The sequence below is a fragment of the Seriola aureovittata genome, chromosome 18 (genome assembly GCF_021018895.1).
Source record: "Seriola aureovittata isolate HTS-2021-v1 ecotype China chromosome 18, ASM2101889v1, whole genome shotgun sequence".
Classification (NCBI taxonomy): domain Eukaryota; kingdom Metazoa; phylum Chordata; class Actinopteri; order Carangiformes; family Carangidae; genus Seriola; species Seriola aureovittata.
The window spans coordinates 3,596,038-3,622,568 of NC_079381.1; the positions used below are offsets into that span (position 1 = coordinate 3,596,038).

Genomic DNA, 26,531 nt, shown 5'->3' on the forward strand with positions numbered 1-26,531 from the left:
AAGGCCAAAACTATGTATTATGAGGTCAATATGGCCTTGACCTTTGACCTTTGTCCACCAAAATCTAATCAGTTCATCCGTGAGTCCTTGTGATAGTTTGTGCTAAATTTGAAAAAGTTCTGTCATGGTGTTACTGAGATATCGTGTTACACCAGAATGGACACGACTGTTAGCACAAAGCTACATAAAATCTGTTGGTGATGCTTGCTCCTGCAGTTCACGCTTACAGACTTTACAGTCCTGAGTTAATACCCCCCGGTGAAATGTGCATCTTCAAACTGTATAAATGTGTGAAATCAGGAGGATTGTTCAGGACTTCTGAGTGTTTTCTAGATGTGTGTAAAACAACATGGGGCTATAAACATGATTATAAATGGCATTCTTTACTGAATTTGATTCTCAGTTCAACTGCTATTGGAAATGAGAAAGCGGGTGAAATTTTTCATGCTCATGAGTTTTTATTCTTCTCTACTTAAAATATTTCATTTTACACAGTGAGCAGATTGATAACCATCATATAAAAGCCAGAGAAATGCCCTTGTGGGCTGCTGTTTACTGGGATTAATGGGAGGACTGGGACTGAGACTGTGTTCTCAGCTTGCCTCATACCTCTGCACATCACTGTTTTACCAGTTATCATTAAAAAAACAAAAAACAAAAAAAAAAACCCAGCCTGGGGATTATGTCTGCAGCACTTTTCTCACTGTGGATATTTTAAAAATAACTGCAGCCCAGTGAAATAACAGCAGGCTCTCAGAGGATGAAAAACTCTCTCACACACATGTGTAGCATGTTAAGTGTGAATTAATTGGATTGCTGCTGTTTTCAGCCACACTTTATGAATCTCATCTGTGGTAGGATGTGGCGTTTGGTTTGGAACAATACAAATTGGCCTGATGGCAAACAAACTGGAGCAAATTAGCACTGAAAATGTTTACCTGTTTCCTTAACAAGCTGCATTCTCACTCTGCTGAGGCTGCCACTGATTCTCTCTGCAGACTAAACTGTGTCGTCCTCCGTGTGTGGGGGTGTTTTACTTATTATACCACCGGAACAGTGTTTCATATATTGTGTGTGTGTGTGTGTGTGTGAAAAGGGAAAACAGTGAAACACATTTGATGTTATGTCAGAACTGTTGGTTGTTTATACAAATTAATAATAACAGTTTCGGAGCCTGAGTAGCATTAAGCATGCGCGACAAAATAACTTGGTGTATGGAGATTGAAAGATTTTAGCAGCCAGTTAGTGCCAGATAAAACGTTGCTATGGAGTTGCACTGTGGTAAATGTATAATTCAGGGTTTTGACTTATACTTGGGATGTTTTTTTTTTATTATCTGTCTCTTGTGAGTTCATGGAAGTTCTTCATTGAAGTGCAATTCTAAATTACAGGAGTACTCCTTTAAAATAATATCAAATTGATTAGTTTAGTGAACTAAAAAAGATGATAATAAAGTAAATTTCTATGTTATTTATCAAAGATGAAACAGTAAGTCAGTCAACATATAAGTTGATTGCAGTTGACAGCAATTTTGATAATAAACTAATTGTTTAAGTCATTTATAAGTCTAAAAGTGTCTGGTTCCAGTTTCTCTGGTGTGAAGATTTGTTGTTTTTGTCTGTTTCATATGATTGTAAATTTAAAATTTAAAATTTTCGGGTTTTAGACTGTCATTCGGACAAAACTAGTCATTTGAAGATGTCACCTTGTGCTTTGGGGGAAAAATTGGGCATTTTTCTATTATCTTCAACACAAATATGCAAATACAGCAATGGAAAAATAATTACCATCATTGCAGTCCTCCATAGGATCAACAAATGCATTATTAGCATCAGGAGAATTTACTTTGTCCACAGAGAAAGTAAAGGTTTAGTTGTGTACTTTAGAAAAAGAAGAGAAGTAGCGTGATGATAAATGTGAAGATGGGTGAAATTCATATCATCATCAGGTGACAGTGTGGTAGAAATCTTTCTTTTCTCAACCAGGATCAGGTTTATAGAAAGCTGCAGTCGTCTGGTCTGAGTTGAAGCAGAGTCCAAATCAGTCAAGCAGAGCCGAGGTCGAGAGTCGAGTCAGGTGACAAGAAATTTCCGTCACCCTCATATAACTATCTACGTACTTCCTGTTTCTCTTTATGTCACCCTCACCTGATACTTTCCTTCAGGGGAAGAACATTTCTCTCATTTCTTTTTAACAATGACATTTACATTCTCATCTGTGGTTTATTTGGTTTACTTTGTGCTCAAAACTCATGGATGAGTCAAAATTAGAAGTGCAGTATTTAGCTTAGTAGCTAAATCATTAAAGTATGAAAAGCAATATGAGATTATTTGCCTTTTTAATGTTTTTCCTTTACCTCCAACCAGTTGATAAAATAAATTATGTAAGCTAGCTAAACTGAAAACTTTCTAAAACTAGCTAACGACATGAATCATTTTTTTACTTAGCTACCCTTCTGCAACTATCTTTCATCATAGCGTGCTGTGTTAGCATTAGCTTGTCATTTAAAATACTTTAGCTACCGTTACAAGAGTTGGTTCAATGATGCCACAGATGTACATATAGTAAAGTATATGGATAATTTAATTAAAATTACCTGCACTGGCTAGTGTAGTTTTATAGCGAAAGATAGCTTCAGTTAGCTAGCTAGAGGCAAAGGGTTAGTGCTTAGTATGCTTATAGCTATCGGCGTTCTAAGCTAGCTAGTCACTCAAGATGGACATTAAGCAAAGCATGAAGCTTTATTTTTCCTTTAACACTGTAAGTAAATTATTTAATTAACTCTGCAATTTATTTAGACTTCTGATAACCTTTTACTGCATTTTGTGAGTTTCTGGGGCTCCGAATTTCATGAAATCCAGTTGTAGACAGTTAAGTTCAGAGGTAGCTTCTGTTTGGCGTCAGTAACATGGTTGTTTTGAAACAGGGGGGTTTTTAGGACGTCCCAGGGGTCCTTCAGGAGTTTCCAGGGGACACGCAGACAAAATGAGGAACGACTTCATTGGAAAGTGAGAAAAATGTGGTTGTAGTCTATATTTCACCTATGCGACACAGTGGAGACAGTTCAAGCAGATGTTCACCTGATATTGTTTTAATCTGTGTTGTATGTCTCTGTATCAGATAATATCTTTGATGTGTTTTACAACCAATTTCTCTCCACATTTGCCATACTTTTGTACTTTACATTACCGATAGCCTATCATTAAATTAAATGGCTTGAAATCAAAGCCATTTACTTCTCTGTTATATTTCTATTTCTATTTTGGCGCAATTGAGTTGCAAAAAAATGCGAAATGCAAAAAAAAACAAAAATTTGTTTTTAATGTTTAATGTCATTAATCTTTATGTTATTTATGTTCCTTTTTTTTATTTCTGTCCCATTGGCTTCCTTCCTATCTTGCACATAGTATAGTTTTATTTATGCATTTTATGAAAAAATATCAAGCAGCATTTCCTCCTCTTTTTTACTTCTGCTAAAGGAACGTGTCTAAGCCAGATGTTTGCTTGAATCAGATGCTTCAAAAGCCAAAAAAAAAAGTAACTCCTCATCAAATGTTACTGTGAAAAAAGGACAGAAGTACTGACAGGAGGATGGATGAGGGCAGGGAGGGGAAAGACTAAGAGGAAGAAAAGGAGGGATGAAGGAGGAGGAGCAATAGGAAGGGATCAAGATGAAAAAAAAATAGAGATGAGCTGAGGAGGTGTGAGATAGAAAGGAAGGAAATGGAGAGGGAGGAAAACAGGAAAATGTGGAAGTAGAGAGAAAGAGAGAGACAGTTTTCGCTGGGGAAAAAGAAGAGAAAAACTCTCTCTCTCACTCTCTCTCCCTGTCTCTCCATTAAATTTTTCACAAATTAAAGCGGTATTATCTTGAAATATTTAAAGGTTAGATGAATGTTGATAATGGATCTCGACAGCCATTAAGCTGTAATTGCTCTCTAATGTAGTTAGTGAAAGACATGGGATACAATTTTGCAGCAAACACGGGTGGGTGAGGGGGGGTGGGGGTGGGAGGTTGAGCATCAGCGAGAGAGAGAAAAAGAGAGAGAGGGAGATGAGGCTGTTTTTTATTTATTGATTTTAGTCACAGCCCCCTGATTTAAACCAGAGCTGTTGTTCTCTGCATTAAGTCTTAATAAGGCAAAAACAGAGCGTGATTAACTATTCACAGACAGAGGGGTGAGAGACCTAGGCAAAGAATGAGAGAGAGTGAGACAGAGAGAGAGATGGAAGTATGGAGGGGCTTTAGAGAGACAAATAAAGAAAAAGAGAAAGACAATGAGAGGCGGTGGCAATGAGATTTTAACACCAGACAGATGTCAGTTGTCACAGGTTACTTTCTAAATCTGCTGTTTCAAAATAAAAGCTTATGTACCAACAAAAATAACATATGTTTTATTATTATTTATCATTGTTATCATTATTACGTTGCACATAATGAAGATTTTGCCTAATTTAAATGATATCTGCAACATGTTATGTTCAACAAATAACCCTTTTTAAGGTGTAATGTTCACACACTGATTTACAGCAGGCGTTCCCAGTCTGGTGACTGGCGCCCACCCAGGGGGTGGGGGGTCATAAAGTAAATCTGTGAGGTTGTGAGAAGTCTCGCACACTGGTGGTCACTTCTACTTACTTTAATAATGTTTTGTCCTTAAATCTGAATAAGGTGAAACCAATGTAGTATGTGCTGTATATAACTCACCTGGGAAGAGTCCACGCCAGTCTTTTATCACCAGATGAGTTTTACTGCACACGGACCAAGTTATATGGATGGTCAGTGAGGAGGTGGTCTATGGTGCAGGCGTGGTTTGAGAAGTTTCTGTTGACATTTGGTGTGAGTCTGGGACTCCATTAGAATCCATTGTAACTGCTGTGAATCCAAGCTGACTGCAGATGCAATCCTCAAGGAGGGAGCCTACAGGGGTCATTGTTTGATTCTCAGTACAGTTTTTCAGTGGAATATTCATTTTAGATATGAACTTTTCCGAAGTGTGGTCCATCCAGGAGGAATTTCGAGGACACACAGAACATCATGTCTGAATCTCAGTACCTTCAGCAGTTGGTGGAGTATTTGAGTCGATGTTAAACCTGCTGTGGTCCTTTCTCTGTGTTATGACACTATATAGAAATCTCAGTTCTATCTCTTACAGTGTATATTTGTATGTTTACAACACCAGGACATAAGTATGAGACAGAACTGACTTTTGAGATGTCCCTGAATGCAGCGTTTTGTTGTTGCTCTGATGGAAGTGAACACAATCTTTTTCTTCTGCAGAAATCCAATCAACAAGTGTAGAGAGACTGAGAGAATGTCTGCAGGCGATATTTGTGTGTGTGTGTGTGTGTGTGTGTGTGTGTGTGTGTTTATTTCTTAGTGTGTGTATGTTATTTTTCTTGCTCTGTGTGGGTGTGTTTCGCTGTTTTAGTCTGAGCGTGTGTGTGTCATGCTGGTTGTGTGTCAGTGTGTGTCTCTTACCGTGTGTCTGTGTGTGTCCCTGCAGCCTTGCACCCATGCAGACATGCTAACTCGTTAACGGCTTCTCACTCCTCGTTTCCAGAAAAGGATGTGCCATCCAGGTGGCAATCCCACGATGCACCTCTCCCCAGTCGCGTTAACGGTCGCCATTGGTAACAGTCTTGTCAGGGGAAAAAATGGGGAATCTGCATTTTTATATACTGTACAATAAAAATAACACTGTACAAAATACAATGATCAGTATTTAATCATAAGTTATTATCAACTAAGTTCTATTTATTTCTATATATATACAGTACATGGAAATAATACTAATGATAACTTTAATTTACAACGTGCCTTACAGAGATTGGAACATCTCTTTTAAAAATAAATATATGTATACAGTGGGTTCCATAAGTCTAGACCACTTTTCACTCATTGGAACTGAATATTAAAAGAGAAGTTAAATAAGGAAAGAGTAATGCAGCATGCATACAAGTGATGTTTCCGTTTTTATATTTGCATATCTGACTCAGCAGGTCATGTTTGAACATGATAATAACCCCTGTGCACAAAGACAGGTCCAAAAAGATGCTTTATCCCCCGCAGTCAGGGTCCAGAATGTGGTAAAAAGCCTGAAACCAGAAGAGTGGAGGCTGTTATAGCAGCAGATTAATGTCCAAGAGCTGCAGTGATAATCAGCTATCACATGTAGTGGAATGTTCTTGTGTCCACATACTTTTGACCATGTAGTGCGGGAGGAGAGGAAAGGAGAGGAGAGGAGAGGAGAGGAGAGGAGGAGGTGCAGATTTTCTGTCTCTGTTGACAGACTTCTAAATAATTACTGGAAAGGAGAAACAAACACATTAGTTTCAGTCTCACTTATAATCACTGTGTGTTTGTGTGTGTGTGTGTGTGTGTGTGTGTGTGTGTGTGAGAGAGAGAGAGAGAGAGAGAGAGAGAGAGAGAGAGGCCAGAATTAGCAGTGTTAGTACTTTGTTACAACACAGTGTTACAACACAACAAGTCTTTCACTCAGTCTTTGTTTTTTCTGTGTGTGAGCTGGTTTTCATCTTTGATCACTTTTAACAGTCTACAGAAACTGACTTATCTTTATCAGTGCTGAATCAAGTAGTTGACAGTAAATTTTTCAATAACAATGTTGATAATCAATTATACATGTATCAAGGAAAAATGTCTGGTTCCAATTTTGTATCATTGTTAATTGAATATTTGTCCTTTTGGACTTAAACAAAACAAGTAATAGAAAACATGTCACCTCAGTCTGTGGAAACTGTGATGGACAATTGTACAAGAATTCAAACCTGGCTCCTCTCAGTCTGTCAGTAGTACAGATGGCAGACTGGTCACTGATAACCTGCTGCTAGATAAACTGTTGTGGATCTGGAAGGTCACAGGTATGATTCCCATCCTGCCCCCGGTGTCCATCCATCTTCTTCCTGTCCGAGTGTCCTTGAGGAAGATGCTGAGACACCATGCTGTTTCATGATATGACATTCAGGCCACAGAGTCTATTGTTTTAAATACTAGGTCACAGTTTACTGTGGCTTTCCTGCATTTATCTCCAAATAACTTACATTTTTCACAGTAGTGATGTCACTAGCATGCAGACTGTTGGTCTGTTAAACTTAGACAGGCAACAGACATTCAAGGTCCCCGGGGGATGAAACCTAACGACTTTGGTGGTCCCCCAGCCTTTACACTAGTGCCGCCATGAGGTTGACATGTTTGGTCTTCAGTTGACTTCTCCACAATGATTGGATGGATTGACGTGACATTTTCCTACAGATACCGATGTCTCCTACAAGGTGGATTGAAACAATTTTGATGATGAATTCTACGTGTTATTTTATATGGCATTTTTTGCCTTTATTGTTATAGCACAGTGAAAGAGAGAGACAGGAAAGTCAGGGAGAGAGAGTGGGGATGAGATGCAGGGCTGTGGGTCCGACTCAAACCCATGGCCGCTGTGGTTAGGACTAAGCCTGTGTGGTACGCGCTCTACCAGGTGAGCCCTCGAGGCTTCCCCGAATTTGACATGTTTTAAGATGTGTTTGCAGTTTGTACTGTCTCAGCTGTACTTTGTGTTTACTGCTAATAGAGCTTCCTAACAGCTGACATAGCACAGGTGTAATTGACAATATTAAAATGACTGTATTTCCATTTAGGTGTGTTAGTTCTAGCGTTCTGATATTGTGCGTACTGGCTCACTGACATGGCTTATACTGGGACACTTGATGGAACTGAGACAGTGTTCAATTTTTCATCTGTACTTTCCCTGCAAAGATAAGTCAACATATCTGCTGTGAAAATTAGCACGCTAAACTAAGATGGTGAAAACGGTAGACTAAACATTCCACCTGCTAAACATCAGCCTGTTAGCATTTTGAGCACGTTATGCTTATTTTAGCATTTAGCTCCTAGTAAACTTCAGTATTTTGAGTCTCGTCATCCTCATCAGGAAGAATGAACTGAAGTGAAGGAGAAAACACTTCACTTTATTCCTCTGAAGGTTTTGGGTATGTGCTGGTTGGAGGCTGCGTCGCTCTTCAGAGTGACTGTGTGACTGATTTCTCAGTAAATGGCTGCTAATGTTGTGTTGGTTTCAGTGGTCATCTATTATTAGCGGCTTGGACCAGATCTGATGGAATTCACCTGAGCCCCGCTCTCACTTCCCCATCACCACCACAAACCAACTGCTACATAACTAATGCACAGGGCTCTTCCTGTACAGGTGCATGTGGTGTGAGTTTGTTCACGTCTGCAGTTATTTTTAATTCCATCCCAACCGCAAAGATTCACGACACCCAAATTCATCATGTCACACTGTGGTACCCACTGCAGTAGCAGTAGCAGCAGCAGTAGCAGCAACAGCAGCACATTTTTCTGCACTTTTACTGGACCACTGCCTCACTGCTGCAATGAAATAATCAGGAAAATGTTTAGTTTTGTTTTTCAACCATCAGCTTGGATGTAGCAGAATAGACTGTCCTGTGACAAACGAGTCCATAGGTTGTTTGTGTAGCATGTTATTATGACCCATAGTTACGTTTTGTTGCTAGGCGTCATCTAGTGGTGGTAGTAATTATGACAGGAGCAAAGGGAAACGTATGGTGACGTAGTAAAAAGAGAGACAAAGGCCACGTCAGGAGGAGGTGGTGGATGGATGAATATGACTCAGGAGAGCGGCATTGGATTCCCATCCGAAACAAGTAGTTTATGTTGTTTCTTTCATCCATGTGGGTTTAACAAAGTTAAATACTTTGTTATTATTGTAACCATGACAACAAAGATCGTCTAATGTTGAGGAAGTACTTATTTTAAGCAAAATCACAATCTTTTTCTGAACCTAACCAAGCCATGACCGTTTTTATAGTACCCACTGTAATGATCGGTATGCTGCTCTTGGTACAGTCGCATGTTTATTTTGGTAACCATGACAACCAAAGTCCGGTACATATGCCGCCATATTGGCGCTATTTCAGGACACACTCCTATGGGTCGTATCAGAGGGTTGAAAAAAATGATCTGTGTGGTTGTTTAGGTTGGAGGACTGGTTATAGTAACATAGGATGGATTATTTATTGACTTGTGCTGTTTGGTAGCACCGTATGAGCTGTGATATGAGTCATAACAGCAGTTATATAGTAAATCCAGGAAATCTGAAGCGGAAAAAAGCTGGTTAGATTCACAAAATCTTTAGTTTCCTTAATTAGACTCACAAAAAGTTAAAACCGTATTTAGAGAAGTTGTCGTTGTGGCATTTTAGCAATCTGGCTAGTGTGACTGGTTTCAGACCTTTATCTGTCCTCTTCTCTCCTCCTCTCTGTGCTCACATACAGTATTTCATCATGTAAGTTCATCATTGGTTTGTATAAAATAAAGTAAAAGAACCTAAAACAGATAAAATTCACCAAAATCAAATCAGACTAAAAGTGGACACTGAAAAACAGACAAGACAGTAAAACAAGTTAAAATGATAAAAGAAAAATGTTACCTTTCGCTATGACCCTTAGGAGCAAATCAGCGGCAGGCAAACTGGATGTTTGTTGTCCTGGTTACAATAATAAACGTGGTAAAGGTTGTGCGTGGTTAGCTTTAGGCACAAAAACGACTTGGTTTGGAAAAGATGATGGTTTGGTTTAAGATAAGTACTTCCGTAAGGTTGGTTGATGCGGGAGCAGAGAGTGAAGCAGACATTAAATGTCCCATCAAACCAAAATTATGATTGAAAACAGGATAAAAAAACATGTATGATGACAGGACTAGGACAGCAGTTTAAGTTTGTAAAGGTTTTTAAAAAAGACTTCCCCTACTTTCCTTTATAGAAGGCATCAGATCCTCTTCAGATTTCTCTCTGCTGTTTGTTTCATAAAAGCAGTTGTCACATTTCCCAGTGGCTGATTTCTTATTTTGGAGTGAATCTCGCCATTTCCTCGGCGGTATCAGCAGGAGGGGCGTGACTGGAGGACGAGAGCAGAAGAAGAGCTGATAGGAGTCGAACCCCTCTGGCTCGGGGCTCAGTCATGTTTACACTTGACGACAGGACGCCATGAAAGAGCGAGGAGAGGCGGAAGATAAAAGGGAAGAAGAAAGAAAGTGAAGAGAGGGAGGGAGAGATGAAGGCAGGAGGAGGGGGAGGAACAGGGAGGTGGGGTTGGCGGGTGTGGGGGGGGGTTGAGGGAGAGAGGACAAGAAAGGGAAGATGAGGAATAAAAGGGGGAAAGGTTGTTTTTAGTGTTAATGAAATCAGATAAAGGTGTGATTCAGGAAGAACGTGTCACTGTGACACTCAGATGACAAATTTAACCTTAAAGCCTCCTGCTCAGGTTTCATTACAGGCCTCAGTTAAACAATAAGGCATTCAGCATCGGTACCATTCATTATAAACCATGCTTGTTTTGTCTTTTTCGGATAATTAGCTCTTCTCAGGAGTGTGTGGGAGTGTGCAGATCTTCCTCGCTCTCCTATTAGCTTTGTTGCTCCTGCCAGTGTGGGACAAATTAGGCCGAGACCTTCATCGGGGGCGCTCTTAATGTTGCGCTGTATGTATGGTTAACTGAGATCACATGACCAGGATCACACTGGCCACCTTCAACCTGAGCAGTGGTCCATTCAGACAAGATACATGAAAACACCTGTATGGGTGCCCTTTATCTTTATACCCATGCCGGTACCAGGCGCAGATACTGTGGATGGTGTGAAATATTTGCACTGGCTGTAGAAAAACTATCACTGAACCTAATCTGAGGTTTTACTAAATTATCCAATAATGATGTTCTGGTCTGACAGTAGAGCTGAAAAAACATTCATCACGGGGGCTGAACCACAGAACAATGGGGTGCTCCATCTTCCGCTGTGTACTACCGTGCAATAAAGTTAATGATGTCAAACTGTTGAGTTACGAGCAGTTGGATTTAGGGTTCAGGGTTATTGTTACATTTCACAGGTTTCTGTTTATTCATTGCGTATTTAAAGCTAGGCTACAAAAGATAAAGAGTCACTTTACTTAATTGTTTTTTTATTGTCGTGTGAACGGACTGTAACGTAACTTAAAAAAGGACACCTTCTCGACTTTTGCGGTTGCCTACAGGAATTTTCCAGGAAAGTCCAAAGATGCCACATTTCTCTCCTGAATGCCTTGCCTCAGTGCATCTCCCCTACAGCGCCATCAGTGTGGAACACTTGCTAATGTTAGCTCAGTCCGCTAACGTCAAGACGTTGTAATGTAAAAGCTCTAGTCTATTATGCCGAGAGTTGTGATGGAAACTATCAAGTCTTGCAACGCATCTTATTTGTCATTTTCCGGCAAGTTAAGTAACCGTTAGCGTTATCGTCCAGCAAATTTAGTTATAACATTGCTTAGCCTGTGGTGAAAGCTAGACAAACAGTAATTGATAAAGCTAGCTAGCTAAGTAACAGAAACGTATATAAATGCGGCAAGAATGGATTAGTTCAACGTCACTAGCCTCTATGCTAGGTAACAAGCTGATAACGTTATTAAGCTTATTCTATTTCCAATAAACACAACTATAGACTTGAATATTCAGATCTCCACTCTTTAGCGCTGTGCCAGTGCTGGAGAGTCAAATATAGTCCATAGTCCCAAATATAGTTTGTAGTCAAACTATAATTACATTGTCACTTTAGCTATTTCATACATCAACATGACGCCGTTCTGTCACATTCAGTTTCGTTCAGGTCACGTCGCCGTTTTAGTCGATGCCAGGGATGCTTGCTTGTGCCGACCTGCTGAGGACGAGCAACAGGATGCTAACTGCAGTCCATTTAATGGCCACCGCTGTCGTTGATAACAAGGGTTTTCCGAATGTTACCTTTAATGCACCACCCTGCAAACACACTAAGTGACCCAAATCAAACACAGGTGAATATTGGTAAGAGAGCATGGAAAAGAGAGATAGGCGAAATATGGAGCAAGGGCTTTACAGTGTCCTTTTCTACATTGTCATTAGTACGATGAGACAGGTAGCAGGAAGGATACACCTGCTTTTGTATTCATAGATGGAGGGATAGAGGGAAGAATTGTTGTCGCTGCTGATAGAAGCAAAGAGAGGGAAAAAGACGAAAGCAAGATGGAGCACTGTTTTTTATTTTCCCCGCTAATTAAAAGCAGATGTCAAGGTACAATTCTCAGGGCTTGTTTAACGCAGCACAACTGTTTCCTGATTTACTTTCTAGGCTTCTCTGCACTTGTTGAGAGACCATTTCACTTCTCCTCATCCAACCCACTGGACTTCCTCCAGTTTCAAAAATCTCTCTGCTCCTCTCTCACTCGCTCTCTCTCCCTCTCTCTCTCTCTCTCTCACTCTCTATGATTGCGCTCACTCGTCCCTCTGCTTGCATTAGCTGTAAGCTGGCAGGTGTCTATGAGATAGAGTTTTATAAAGCCAACAAACACAAAACCCTCCTCAGAGAGAAAGAGGCCTTAATTGAATTGTCAAGCAAAAATCTACCCAGAGACTCACTTTGACAAAAACTCATCCGAAACACTGTCTGCCTGTCTCTGTGTCAGCGTGACTGTCTCACCGTCTCATTGTCCACCTGTCTGTCTGTCTGTCTGACTGACTGACTGTTCACTGAGTCAGTTCAGGGGGAAACTTGGGACAGGCTGTAGAAAAATAAGGCATGACGCAGGTGTTTGCCTCAAGGGAGTATATTTTTTTTGTGTGTGTGTGTTTGAAGTATTTTTAAGTGATGACAAGCTCTTACAATGTAAACTTTGTATTGTGATGGCTTCACTCTAATTTCAGTTGCCAATATCAAAATCTTCCTACCACAGATGACTAACAGGTGTAGTTAGACATAAATATTTACACCTTTATAATGGAATTATAAGGCTCTATTTGACATTTTTCTCAAAATTAAGTTATTCACATATTTTCATTCTGTGACAACCTAGTAACCTTATGTGAGGTGTTTTATGTATTTTTGGTTTTCTTATCGACAAAACAAAATGGTTCTATCTCCAAAGTTGAACTCTAATTGGGTTTTATGAGGTTCTACTTCAGAGCGAATCAGCACTTAGAATGTACACAAGACGACCAATCAGCTTCTGCTTCACTGTCACCCCCGCCCCCCCATATTTATCCTGCCTTTATACTGACCTGCTACACATACTTGCTGTCTAACCTAAAGGAAACTTAAACTAATTGTTCCTATGTATAATTAGCCTCTGCACTGGACAAAATATTCAGCACTGACCTTTAGGCCAATACATAACCTGCAGTGCTTCACGAGTTCAAGTTGTTGATACATACGTCACCTCAGTGTTCTCAACAGTAGCTACGGTCATGCCTGAGGTGGTTTGAATAGACTGCAGTCTGATGCCTTTTGCACCCCATTTACACTCAGCCACTTTGTGCATGTTGGGTAGTTTGGATAAGTGTTGGATATCAGAAAAGCTAAGTGTAAATGTGTCATGATTAAAATCTGAGCAGCAGTCTAGCAGTAGTTTTGAAAAGGTGTAAATGCATCTGTCTAAAAAAACGAAACTGAAATTGCGCTGAAGTTGAGCCATTGTTTGCTTCCTGTCACAAAAAGCTGTTCTCACGATTTCAAGACGTGCTGTCATAATGAGAGAATAACATGCTGTTGTAGCATGTATCTGATCCCTGATCCGTGCAGTTGTTTGCTTGATCTGTGTGGGTGACAGGGTGAGTGAGCACAGTGACGACCGAAACGTGTCATCCATTTGCTTCTGTTCTTCTTCTGGTAAAACAGTAGCCAGGCAGTTTCAGGTGGATGCTATCAGATTCATGAAGTGGCTCATGGAGTGTAGACGGAGCCTATGTTTGATGTGTAGATACATGATTTTAAGAGCCAGCCGCTCTGAAATTAGTATATTTGTTGGGCGTGGCATGACTTAAGTTGCATCATCGGGTTCATCAGGATTTTTTGGTGATTTGTTCAGACCTATAATTTTGGTCTAATGTGATTTACAGGAGAAACTATACCACTGTATTTTCATTTATTTGTACATCAGGAATTACGAGTGAATCCATAAATAGATAAATGAGCAGAAAAAATACATATCTTTTAAAGCTATCTGCCGTATTTTTAATGTGGAGTGTGTGCATGTGATTCTTTTCATGGCTCTGTGTTACATGTGGTGAAGTTATGACAGTGTGTAGTGCTTCAGTGAGAAATGGCAACATTTGTGCTGAAATCGGTGACACTAATTCACAGCTCCTGACGGCTGCAACAGTTTTGATAAGTTCCAGCTACTAAAACATGAAATGTTCCAGTCATTACTCCATAATCATGTCACTATTAAATCAGTAACCACTTCAATAAACCCCGTTTTTTGTTTTTTTTTCCTGCTTCTAACTAGTTTCCAGCCAGCCTTTGGCTCTGTGCCTTCATCTGCATTGTTCTCACTCAGCTTTTATAAAAGTTTTGCTAATTCTGCTGCTTTTTAGCTTCCCAACAGTTTGCACACAGATTTTTTTTTTTTTTTTTTTTTTGAGTTTCCTTTTGGTCCTCTGGTTGTGATGGTGTGTAGAGATCTAAGCCACAGTTGGCTCAGCTTCACATGGGCCTGTGTGGAGAGACGAGGGGGTTTGTCAAAGGAATCGCCTGCGCCGCTTATTCTTCCTCCACCACAGAGATGGAAAAAAAAAAAAACAAAACAAAACAAAACAAAAAGGACCGGCCTTCTTATTATCAATATTAATCTCTCTTTTTGGAAAGGCATCTGTAGGCTCTGAGCTCGGCTGTCTTTAAAACACACACAACACGGCTGATTCAAGAAAACCATGTTTGAACTTGCTAATGTTTTTTTTCTCTCTTACTTTTTCTGTCTCTCCCCCCCTTGCTCTCTTTCTCTCTGTCTACATGAGCTATTCTCTCTCTTCATTTAGCGTGCCATTAGCTCTCCAAGCTGTTGTTTGTTTTCTTGCTTTAATGTGCTTTTTTGAACAAAATGGAAAAAAAAGCAACAGAAAAAAAAAAAACAGTAACAAAAAGACACTTGTGATTGAAATATAAAGCATGTACACTTTCTGCTGCGTGTATGTCGCTGTGACTGTGTGTGGCTGCAGTGTTTGCCTGTGTGTGTTTGTGTCTGCATGCTTATTGAAAAGTGTGTGTGTGCGTGCGCGCACGTGCATGTGATGTGTGTGCGCGTGAGGGCACTGGCACTAAACTGACTTGGGTCCAGATGTTCTAATTATAGAATGGCTCTGTTGCCTAATGACAGGAAATGCTGGCCTCAGTGTTTGTGTGTGTGTGTGTGTGTGTGTGTGTGTGTGTGTGTGTGTGTGTGTGTGTGTGTGTGTGTGTGTGTGTGTGTGTGCGCGTGCGTGCGTGCGTGCATGTGCAGGAATAAGTTGCTGAGTGACACACCGACATACTGACTGAATGTGCGTGAGACAGAAACATCAATGAAATTCTCGTCATTAACCTCTTGAATCCCAATTTCCTCCTTAAACCTTTCTCTAAGTAGCTTTAAAGTTTTTCATTTTAACATGTTTTGCGAAGCTGTAAATTTTGCAAAGCAAGTTTGTTGAAATGCTGAATGTGTTCTGGAGGAAATATCAGTGTGGATCAGCATCTGGATAACATCTTTTGATATTTTTCTCCACCAGCGACAAAATAATACCTGAATTTCGAAAAAATAGCAAAGAGATACTTTTTTTTGACAAATACATCTGTTTTTTCAACCTAACAATCTTTTTTCATCAATAGAAGCCAAAGTTCTCCAGTGTTAATCGTCTCAATACCAGCAGTCTACAAGACCTTACGCCACTAAATAAATAGGTTAAAAACTGACATAGTTTTGAATCAGATCAGGAACTAATTGTTCAAGTAAACAAGATTACCACATATTTAATGCTAACTTGTCAGGATGTTTTTTCAGGTCGTAACTCTGTGCTAGAAAACACATTTTCTGGGAATTGAGATTCAGTAATGATCCCCCCTATGAAAAGCTTTGACACCAGCGTTGACTTTTTAAATCCTAAAAATGATGTTCATATAGGACTTTTATGGGAAACATAATTCCATCAGGATGTTTTTACTGACATAACGAGGAAGCATGTTTAATGAACGTATTGTATGTGCAAAGCTACGTTGCTGCTGAATGTAAATGTTCACTAACAACCTTTATCATTTATTTTCTTACAATATCTCTTCTTGCGAAATAATATCTTTTCATGACTCAGCACCGGCGACAGCCACGTCCATCCGTTCATCCTTCCCATTCTCATGGACGCGATATCAGTAACGCCTTGAGGGTATTTTTTTTTTTTATCACTTTCACTTGGACTCAATGATGAACTGATTGGAGTTTGGTGGTCAGAGGTCAAGGTCACAGAGAAATGACATGTAGCTAGTCTTTCAGTAATTATACATATATTTTATCATCCCTAACTCTCACTCACACATTTTACACTTAAGATTTGTTTTTACTTCACTAATAGTCTCTCACAACTTTGAAGCCGTTTTTATTACATCAGTGAGTGTGGGACCAAAACAAAGAGTGAATCATCTGTGAAGGTTCTCCGTCATCTTCATCATGGTGTTTTTAAAGTGTTACACAAAGGCAACTGGACCTGTTTGAAGTTCTTGAAGAAGTTTCACCCCTCATCCTTCAGTTCTGAAGAACTCGTTACTATGGTAACAAGATGTCATCCTCGTCTCCAACTGTTTTCTCGATCAGAGCTTTGTAACCGCGGAGGTGAGAAATAAAGAAACAACAGCTATAACAGAAGAAAAGGAGAAAGAGAAGGAGAGAGATGTAGGGAAAGAAAGAAAGGAAAGAGGATGGGGAATGGAAAAATAGACACATGGGAAAAAAGTAAGAGACAAAGGCAAGTGAAGATAAATGGCAGAAAAGGAAGGAAACGGGGGAGGAAGAAATTTAGGAAGAGAAGGAGAGCAAGGAGGAGGAAGGAAAAGAGGGAAGGAAAGAGAGGAGACAACAGGAGAGCAGGAATCATGTAACAAAACAGGACGTTGTCAACTTCCTGAATGTGATCATTACATCACTTCCTCTGCTTGTCTAGCCACACACACACACGCACACACACACACACACACACGCACACACACACGCACGCACACACACACGCACGCAAGCACTAGGATTGATGGTGTTAGACAGTTTAAGCAGCTTTAAAGAAGAAGATACAGAGACATAATCTGACTCTTAATTCTTACTGTCTCATTTTAGTGTGTGTGTATGTGAGTGTGTGTGCGTGTGTGTGAGTGTGTGTGCATGTGTGTGTATTACCCCGGATAATAACATGAATGTAGTTCAGTGAAAGTACAAGAAGCTTCTCTTTGCATTATATAAAATGAGTGAATTAGATCTGTGCGTCTATGTCGTTTGTATCATATTCCACAACTCCTTTTCATTTCCTTGTATCCTTATCCTTTCTCTCCTCTCCTCTAGTTATTTCCTCTCCCCTTGCCTTGTTTCCTCTGTTTATATCTTTCTTCCTTCAGTTTTCTCTCATTATTTCTTCTCTTGCCTCCTTTCCTTGTCTCCTCACTCTTCTCTTTCCTTTCCTTTTTTGTCTCCTCTCCTTGTTTCCTCTGCTGTCCTTGTCTCTGTCCTCTCCATGGTTCCACCTTTTATTTCTTCCTCTCTTTCAGTATTTCCCTTCTCCGTTTCCTCCCCATATTTTTTCTGTCCTCCACTCTTCTTGTTTCTTCTTCTCTAATTTTCTTTTTTCTCTTTTCTTCTCCTTTGCCCTCCTATATAATCTGACCTGTTGGTTGTCATTGGAACCATTTGACATGTAAATATTTGTGTGTGTGTGTGTGTGTGTGTGTGTGTGTGTGTGTGTGTGTGTGTGTGTGTGTGTGTGTGTGTGTGTGTGTGTGTGTGTGTATGTGTGTATGTGTATGTGTGTGCATTCAGTCAATCAAACAGTGTGGAAAATTGAATTTGGATTTCTGTTGATGCAGTTTGCATCTGTGTAGCTGACGGTCGTTCCTGCTCAGCCATGTTGGGTATCACTGCTCATGCTAGCTACACAGTTTTTCCTCCCATCCTGTAAACTGTAGTGCCTGTGACGCTTTTACATGTTTCTGACGGGATGTTTTTATCACGTGAGAGCTCCATTACTCTTCATGATAAAAGCTTCATAACCTTTCTTTAATAACAGTGATGCGAAGCTGCAAGACTGAAGGCTGCATCTCAGAAGGAAAATATCAGTTTACATATTTTTTTCAACATGTTCTGAAATGACTTTCTTTGGGAGCTGAAGCTGATGATATTTAAAGAAATAAAGTCGAACATGCAGCTTTAACAGATGAATTGTAGTAGATGTGGTCGCAGTTGAAACTGAGTTATTTAAAAAAAAAAAAAAAAAAAAAAAGTAGCAGCTGAAACACTAGTGGCCATAAGAGTAACTGCAGCTTAAATCACTTCAGGTCGGACATTCGGCCATGGCTGGGTCCACTTGTTCCCGGGACATTTATACTTCACTTTACAGCAGAAAAACAGATACCACAGAGTTTGGCTTGACTTTCATTTGGAATTACAGATCTCATGTTTCAAGTCATTTCTAATAAAGGTCGTCGAGGCTGTTAAATCCCATTTAGGCTGCAGTCGTGACCATGGGAGAGGTTAGGGTCAGGGTTTGATTACACTGCAGTTTGAGTCTGAAGAGTGTCTTCGGTAAAGGAAACCACCAATGTCTCTTTCTTATGTCGTGTAAGAACAAAATGTTTTTATAGTACTGCTCACACAGAGCGTGATTTATCTTTATTGAATCTGTTACTGAGCTGAGGAACATATGTCGACTTCTGATGATGACTTTCTGTCAAATAAAAGAATAAAAGAATATAAATATATAAAATAATTTCAGCAGGAAATGTTTTAGAGAGTGTGTTTGATTTGAAGAAAAAAAAACTTAAACGGATCTGATGACAATCAGGACTCTTTCTGATCACCACATGCTGTTTAACATGTGTGTGTGTTGGGGGGTGGGGGGGGGGGGGGGGGGGTGGGGGGGCTGGCCTACAGTTAATTATAGAGTTTGGTTGGAGACCAGATAAGAACAGTGGGGCTATAGAGCTCACACAGGTGCACACACACACACACACATACACACACACACATACACACACGCTTGATCCTCTCGCAGCATGACTGCATGTCCTCATTTCTGTCAATCAGAGACCCTTATTACCATCACCATCACTTGTGTGTGTGTGTGTTGGTAAAGGCCTTTAGCTGTCAACATGCTGTCACATTACCTTACATATACAAACATAAATGATATCAGATTTTCTGTTTTTCCTGGCCCAAAAGAATTTATGATATAATTACTATAAATATCGCAATACTAATTTTATAAATTATTGCAATATTTATAGAAAATGTAAAAAAAAAAAAAAAAGGAGAAATGCAATCAGTTATCTTCATCTTTTACTTTGTTTATTGTATCTTTTGTCTCTTTTTTTGGCAAATGAATTAGACTCAAATACGAGTGTAGGGAGGTGGAGAGAGAGTCTGTTGCCACAACTGTATAAAAAGAACTATTCTCTTTATGGATAGTGAAAAGGCAACGAGATGAAGTGATAAACAAAAGCTCTACAAAGCCTAACATCTGCCATCACCATATTATCATATGTGTGTTATTAATACATTATAAATATTTCATTTTTTTAAATTTTAATTTTAACAGTAATTGGTCATTATTTCGTATATTGCGAAAATAAAGTCGTGGTCACAGGGGACAAACTCATTGCTTGTACATCCAGTCAGCTGGTATATATGCATATGTAGTGTCGTGTGTGGCGCAGTTGAAACGAACCCTGGTGCCTTGTGAATGTGCTTCAGGTCACTGCGGCTGCTGTGAAAGCTGAGGGCCGAGACCTCGTGAAGGAGACGGTCTCAGTTCCAGTTGGAATCTGGTTTGTTTGTGGTATGAAAGCAAAGCAGACAACCACAGGAGTGTGTGTGTGCAGTTAGATATGTGATTTCCTACATGGATGACATGACGTTGATAACTACAACGGTGCCATGTATGAAAAGAGTACTTGAGAGACTTAATAAAAACTTAAAGTGGGCTAGTATGAAAATCAAGCCTAGTAAGTCTAGAAGTATCTCAATAAGCAGAGGGAAGTTAAGTGATAGGAAGTTTGTAATAGATGAAGAGGAAATTCCAATAATTAGGGAAAAATCAGTAAAGAGTCTAGGTAGGTGGTACAAGGCAGACTTGAATGACGGAGAACAGGTAGTGCAGTTTCGGAAGGATGTTGCTGAGGGACTGGATAGAATAGATAAATCAGGGCTTCCAGGAAAGTTGAAACTGTGGTGTCTGCAGTTTGGGTTATTTCCCAGGCTGATGTGGCCACTGTCTGTAAATGAGATTCCAATATCCACTGCAAAAAATGGAAAAATTAGTTAGCTTTTACATTAGGAAGTGGCTAGGTCTTCCTAGATGTTTAAGCACAGTGGCACTGTATGGGAAAGGCATACTTCAGCTCCCAGTAACTAGTCTAGTGGAGGAGTTTAAATGTACCAAGGTTAGGACAGAGCTCCTGTTATCTGGGAGCAAAGATGCGGTAGTTAGTAAGGTGGTTCCAAACCCAATCAAGGGGAGAAAGTGGAATCCAAGAATCGCAGTGCAGGAGGCAGAAGCAACGCTTAGGCATACAGAGATTGTGGGTAATGTCCAAATAGGCCGGGGAGGCTTGGGGCTTGGCCCATGCAAACCGGTGTGGAGTAGAGCAGGTCCCAAGGAGAAGAGAAAGCTAGTCGTGGAGCAGGTTCGTAGACAGGAGGAATTATTAAGGGGTGCTAAGGCAGTGGCCCAGGCTAAGCAGGGACAGTGGGTGAAATGGGAAGGTGTAGACAAGAAAAAGCTTAGCTGGAAAGAACTCTGGAGCATGGAGGAAAGTAGTATTAGATTCTTGATAGGGGCAACTTATGATGTACTGCCAACTCCCCAGAACCTAAAACTCTGGGTAAATGGAGACCCACTATGTTCATTGTGTTCAGGTACTGCAACTTTAAAGCACATTCTGTCAGGGTGTAAGGTTAGTCTGTCGCAGGGCAGGTATACGTGGCGACATAACCAGGTTCTAAAAAGTTTAGCTGCAGGAATTGAAGAGTTACGGAGGCAGGCAAACTAAGGAGGACCTAAAACAAAGAAAGTTGCAATCAAGTTTGTTCAAGAGGGAGAGAAAGTTGGTAAGACAACAAGAAGGCAAGGCAGCTTAGAAGGTGCTTGTGATTGGGAAATGCAGGTAGATTTAGGAGGAAAGCTTGTTGTTCCCCAGGAAATAGCCATTACAAAGCTAAGGCCTGATATAGTCTTGTGGTCTAGGAGTAGAATGAAAGTATATTTCATAGAGCTGACTGTTCCGTGGGAGGCCTTAGTTGAGGAAGCATATGAAAGGAAAAAGCTCAGGTATGCAGAGTTAGGGGCAGAAGCAGAGCAGCGAGGATGGAAAGTTAGGATTTGTCCAGTGGAAGTAGGATGTAGAGGATTTGTAGCAAGGTCTGTTGTCTCTTTGGTAAGGGAGTTAGGAGCAAGTGGACAGAGTGTGAGGAAAATTGTAAAGGACATGTCAGATGAGGCAGCAAGATCCAGTCAGTGGATCTGGATGAGAAGGAGTAATGGTAGCTGGGGGCCCAGCAGGGGGAGCACTTAGGATAGACAGACTCTTAGGAGAAGCAAGGAAGAAATCCAGGAAGAGGAAGTGTTTTTAAGTGGGGGTGTGGCCTGTGTGAGCCTCTTTGAGACCATGCGGTTAGTCCAGGTGAGGTGGCCTGTATTGTTTGCTTGTATTGAATTGGTTTGTAGTGTGTCTTTGGCTGTTTAGGTGAGTTTGATTGTTTGTTTGTTTGTTTGTTTGTTTGATGTCTTGGAGAGTGGGGGAGTAGGGGGGTCGGGGTAGAGCACAGCCTAACCCGGCGGGGGAGAGTTTAGCTCAAAAGGCATCTCTCCTTGACTCTACCTCCCTCATTCAAAATGGCCGCCACTTTCTCCAACTGTTTAGGGGATTTTGTTTGCTGAATCTGTTAGTGTGTTTTGTCAGAGTTGATGATGGTGTTGTTTGTGGTAGCATAGGCAAGATAAAGAAAATAGTCGTGGTGTGAGGAGCAGTGATGGCTGGCATTAGGGGAGTGACTCTGGGACGCCAGTGATCACTGTCTAGCCTCCTGGAGGTGTCGTGGGACCAACTAGACGAAACACTGGTGAAAGGAGGTTCCCACCTGATGACCCCAAAGACATGTTAGTTATCACTGCTCATTAGTCTGTATAGCTAAATTAATAGTTATCATAGGACATGCTAAGCTTGGGGAGCTATTCACTGAGTCTGGTCCATTTTCTGTAGCACAAGCTTTGTGTTTATCTTAAATTGTGATTTCAGCATGAATTTGAAAGATGATCTTCTCCATCAACTGATCATGGGAAACGCTCTGTTGAGGCGATTCATATAAATGTGCAAAGCCATCCCATAACCATAATAACATGTATGAGTGCCAGCAGGTGAGAGTGGGGGTTTTCCCTGATTTCCCCTGAAAGGCAAATGAAAGGGAAAAGCGGTAAAATCAGAGGCGTGTTGTGTATTTAGGCAGTTCTTCATAAAAAAGTGAGCGAAGCAACTATACACTAACTACCGCCTCATATTTATATGATACAGACTCCTGATTTTCATCCTGTTTATACCTGTTTGTCAGTATTTAGACCTGACGATGGGCAGTTGTAGTCTGGACTAATATTTCTCATAACCAATTATATCTTCTTGTGCTATTCAACACATAAGTTTCACTAACATTCAGCAGAACCTTCCAGTGGTTCAGTTGTAGTAAGTCAGTGAGAAGTCAACATACATCAGAATTAAAAGCCAACAATGTGCTCGGCTGTGTTGTTGTTAATGTCTCCAACAGTGAGGAAAAGCCTCTGTGCTGCACCGCGAGTACTAGGGAAAGCCATCGTCACCCAAAACTACCCAAAACAGACAGAGTTACTTCATCCAATCAGAGCAGGTTGAAGCTTTGTAACGTGTCTATTGGTCGGCTGGTCTCATTCAGAACTTGGTGATCTGCTCTGCTAACGTTAGGCTGTAGTTGATTCACAAAATACTTACGTGTCTTGATGATGAACTCTAAGATTACTCCTATGTGTGTGTGAATGCTTTCATTCCATCAACATAACTTTATTAACTAGCCTATCATTATCACTCATAAGTTATGCTAAAGTTCTACCATTCAGTCAGTAATTGTATAATTGGTCTTAAATCGTGTCTCCCATTATTCTGCAGCAGTTGAAACTTACAGTCAGAGCAGTGAGGCTCATTCCCCTGTTTGGCCCTGAAGATTCACTGGTTTCCTTGTCTGTATGTTAAAGGATCATTCTCTTGCTGCTTTGTCCTAAAACAGAGAGACTATGAATCAATAGAGTCTGACACTGTTAACATTTGGACCTGAACGCGCTTAAACACGCGTGAAGCTAAAAATCAGCACTGATTGTGTTGTTTTATTTCAAATCTGATGTGCTGCTACAAAATCATGCAAGAAACGCTAAACACTCACATATTTTGCTGCACTGCACTTACACAGTGGCAAATATAATATTGCTGTTTTTCCTTCTTCATAGACTGGTCCTCATACACACACACACACACACACACACACACACACACGTACACAAACCAATCTCTCTGTTTAAATAACACAAAGAGTGGCTCAGTGGTCATACTTGGGTACAGGCCTGTTTTTGTCCTCAGCAATCACACACGCGTGCTCGTGCACACACACACACACACACACACACACACACACACAGAGAAGCTAACTGTATTAATAGGAGTCTGTTTTGTGTCAGGCAGGTCTTAATAGGATCAGTGTGAGAGACATGGAGCTGTCTGTCAGTCTAAGTTCATTAACTGATGATAGATAACCTGCACCGTGTGTGTGTGTGTATGTGTGTGCGCGCATGTGTGTGAGAGAGAGAGAGAGGAGAGAGAGGGAGAGAGAGAGAGGTATGTATGTGTGCTTTTAAGAGTGTGTTGTCCTGCTTGTGTGTAAATTCTCTCTCTCTCTCTCTCTCTCTCTGTCTCTCTCTCTCTGATGTAATTTATAGCCCTCAATCGGAGGCCTTATCAGGTGCAGGACACATGGACACCTCCTTCTCTCCTCCTTCTCTCCTCCTCCTCCACATCTTTAAACTCCTGCACACCGACTTGTATTTTTCTCTCCTCCTTTTCCCTTTCTCCCTCTCTTCCAATCTCTCCCTGCCTCTTACTTTTCAATACTGAAGGATGCTTTCCTTGGCTGAAGGATTGCTGCCCTCCTCATCCTCTTCCTCCCATCAGCACTTCCACTTCTCCTGCATCTGGACCAGCTCTCATCAAACTCTCCTCCTCTACTTTTAAATCATTTTCCCTTTCTCCTCTTCCCCTGTTTTCAAACAGACTTTATTTTCTGGACAAAAATATGTACAATATTTGCAACTGTAACATCCATCTGTATGATTGAGTATTATAAAGTAATTAAAGTAGGCTATGAAGTACGAAACCGGCACACTTACCAGTTGCATATTAGCTCCTAAATCAGACTGATGAAGTGTGTTCCCTAACAATTTGTGTTCAAAATGTCTGATAGTGTGTTCCCGAACAATCAAGTGCGTGCTCCAATCCAAAATTCAACTGATTGTAATTTGTTCCCTAAATGTGACCTTGATAATTAATCCCTAAATCCAAGTGCGTGTTCTATACATTCAAATGATCAAATGCATGTTGCCAAAGAAAAAAAAAAATCAGTTCCCTAAATCCAATTAATTGATTTATTTCCCTTCAATCAAGTCGTTAATCCCTTAATCGACGCATTCTGTTTGTGTAAAAAGTCCAGCTGGTCATTGAATATCAATTTCCTTAACCCAAATAACTGTTGAATGTGTGTTTCTGCTCATCAAACATAGCCTATGCTTGATGCTAAATCCAATTTACCATCAAGCGTTTTCATGTAATCTTCACTAAACCTGCATAAATTCTATTGTATTCTATTGTATTCTCTTCTACAAATAGGTAGCCCAAAGGTACTTTTTTGTGATAGTGACATCTGGTTTGACTCCAAAAGGCATTGTGTAACTGAAACTGTTCATTTCTATTGTGCAAACACACACACACACACACACGCACACACACACAAACACACAGATAAGCTGACATTCCAAATGACTCGACAATGAATGTAAGCTGCTCACTATACACACACTGACACAATGGAGTGCCTATTGAAGAGAGATTTGTGCATTACAATGCATGAGACGACTGCGTGTATGTCTGTGTTTGTGTGTGTTTTTGTGTGTGTGTGTGTGTGTGTGTGTGTGTGTATCTGAGTTTATGAGTGTACACTGTAAGTGAGAGCTGCGTTTGCACATTTCATTCGACCTGGACGAACTGATCTACCTGTCTCTCTCTCTCTCTGTTGATGTCAGAGTATCTTGACCTCTGCACATCTGTCTTTTCGTCCTGTTTAAGGTTGTTTGCCATTGTCATTTAGCTGTTACAAAAATGATTCATTTGACCATTTCCTGATCTGCCACCTCTGATTAAGATTCACTTAGGATTATCAACCGAAACAACTTGAACCTTTCACCTCACACCGTTATCAGGTCACCTGTGATTTCTCAGTCAGCAGACTGACCTTTCACAGATATAACATCCTGGATCCAGTGTGATGACAGAGCGGATTAGTGGTCTGTGGGAGGCTTAAAGGACCATTAAATTTCACAGAGACACATTAAAGACTCTACAATCATAATCAATAATGTTTAATGACATGGAGAACAGAGAGACAATAATATACGCTGCTGTAGTTGATTATAGACACAGTACAGTAATAGTATACAGACTATTAAATGTTGGTGCACGTTTATGTTGAAAGTGATGAAAGATATTGATTATGTGAGTGATTAAAATGCCATTTTGAGGATTGAAGATGCTTAGCATGACAGCTGCAGAGTAAATATAAACAAAAACAACTGATGAATAAGTCATGGTTTATGGGTTTTAAACATCAAATACAATGAAATCCATGAATCAGAAATGGCCACGTGTTTACTTTTGCTCATTACTTGATATTTATCTACATGTTTTTTTAATCTTTAAAAGTTTCTGCACTTATGAAGAGTTTGGATTTAATATATGAACAAATAAATGACCCAGCATTTATTTTCCCAAAATGTATCTTAAATTCTTTTGAACTCCTTTAACTCTTGGGTTACCCTGACCCTAAACTGCCATTACTGCTATTGTGTGTTGCTTCCTGTCATTTAAATCTCTCTCTCTCCCCCTCTCTCCCTCTCTGCCATACAGATATGGAGGAGAGGACGAGTGCAGGATCATGGGCGAGTGGAAGTCGCTCCTCCAAGGTAACAAATCGTTATCAGCATCTAACCTATCATTAAAGGAGCTATTTGTACATTTTGCTATTGCTACTTAGCTAACGTTAGCATTAACAGCTATTTACTTACTAGTCTTGGCAAGAGCTTTAGCCATCGATGCATTTACAAAACACAAGGTTAAAATAAGCCCTTGGAGCAGCACTACTTCT

General features: G+C 40.3%; 1 protein-coding gene across 1 annotated transcript in view; it reads left to right on the plus strand.

Moving 5' to 3' along the window:
- Window positions 1-26,531, plus strand: part of LOC130187047 (transcription factor 4-like) — a 235,365-nt gene that overhangs the window by 27,714 nt on the left and 181,120 nt on the right. Inside the window, exon 4 of the mRNA XM_056404478.1 lies at window positions 26,294-26,349. Coding sequence (XP_056260453.1) covers window positions 26,294-26,349 — 56 coding nt within the window. The remainder of the gene's footprint in view (window positions 1-26,293; window positions 26,350-26,531) is intronic.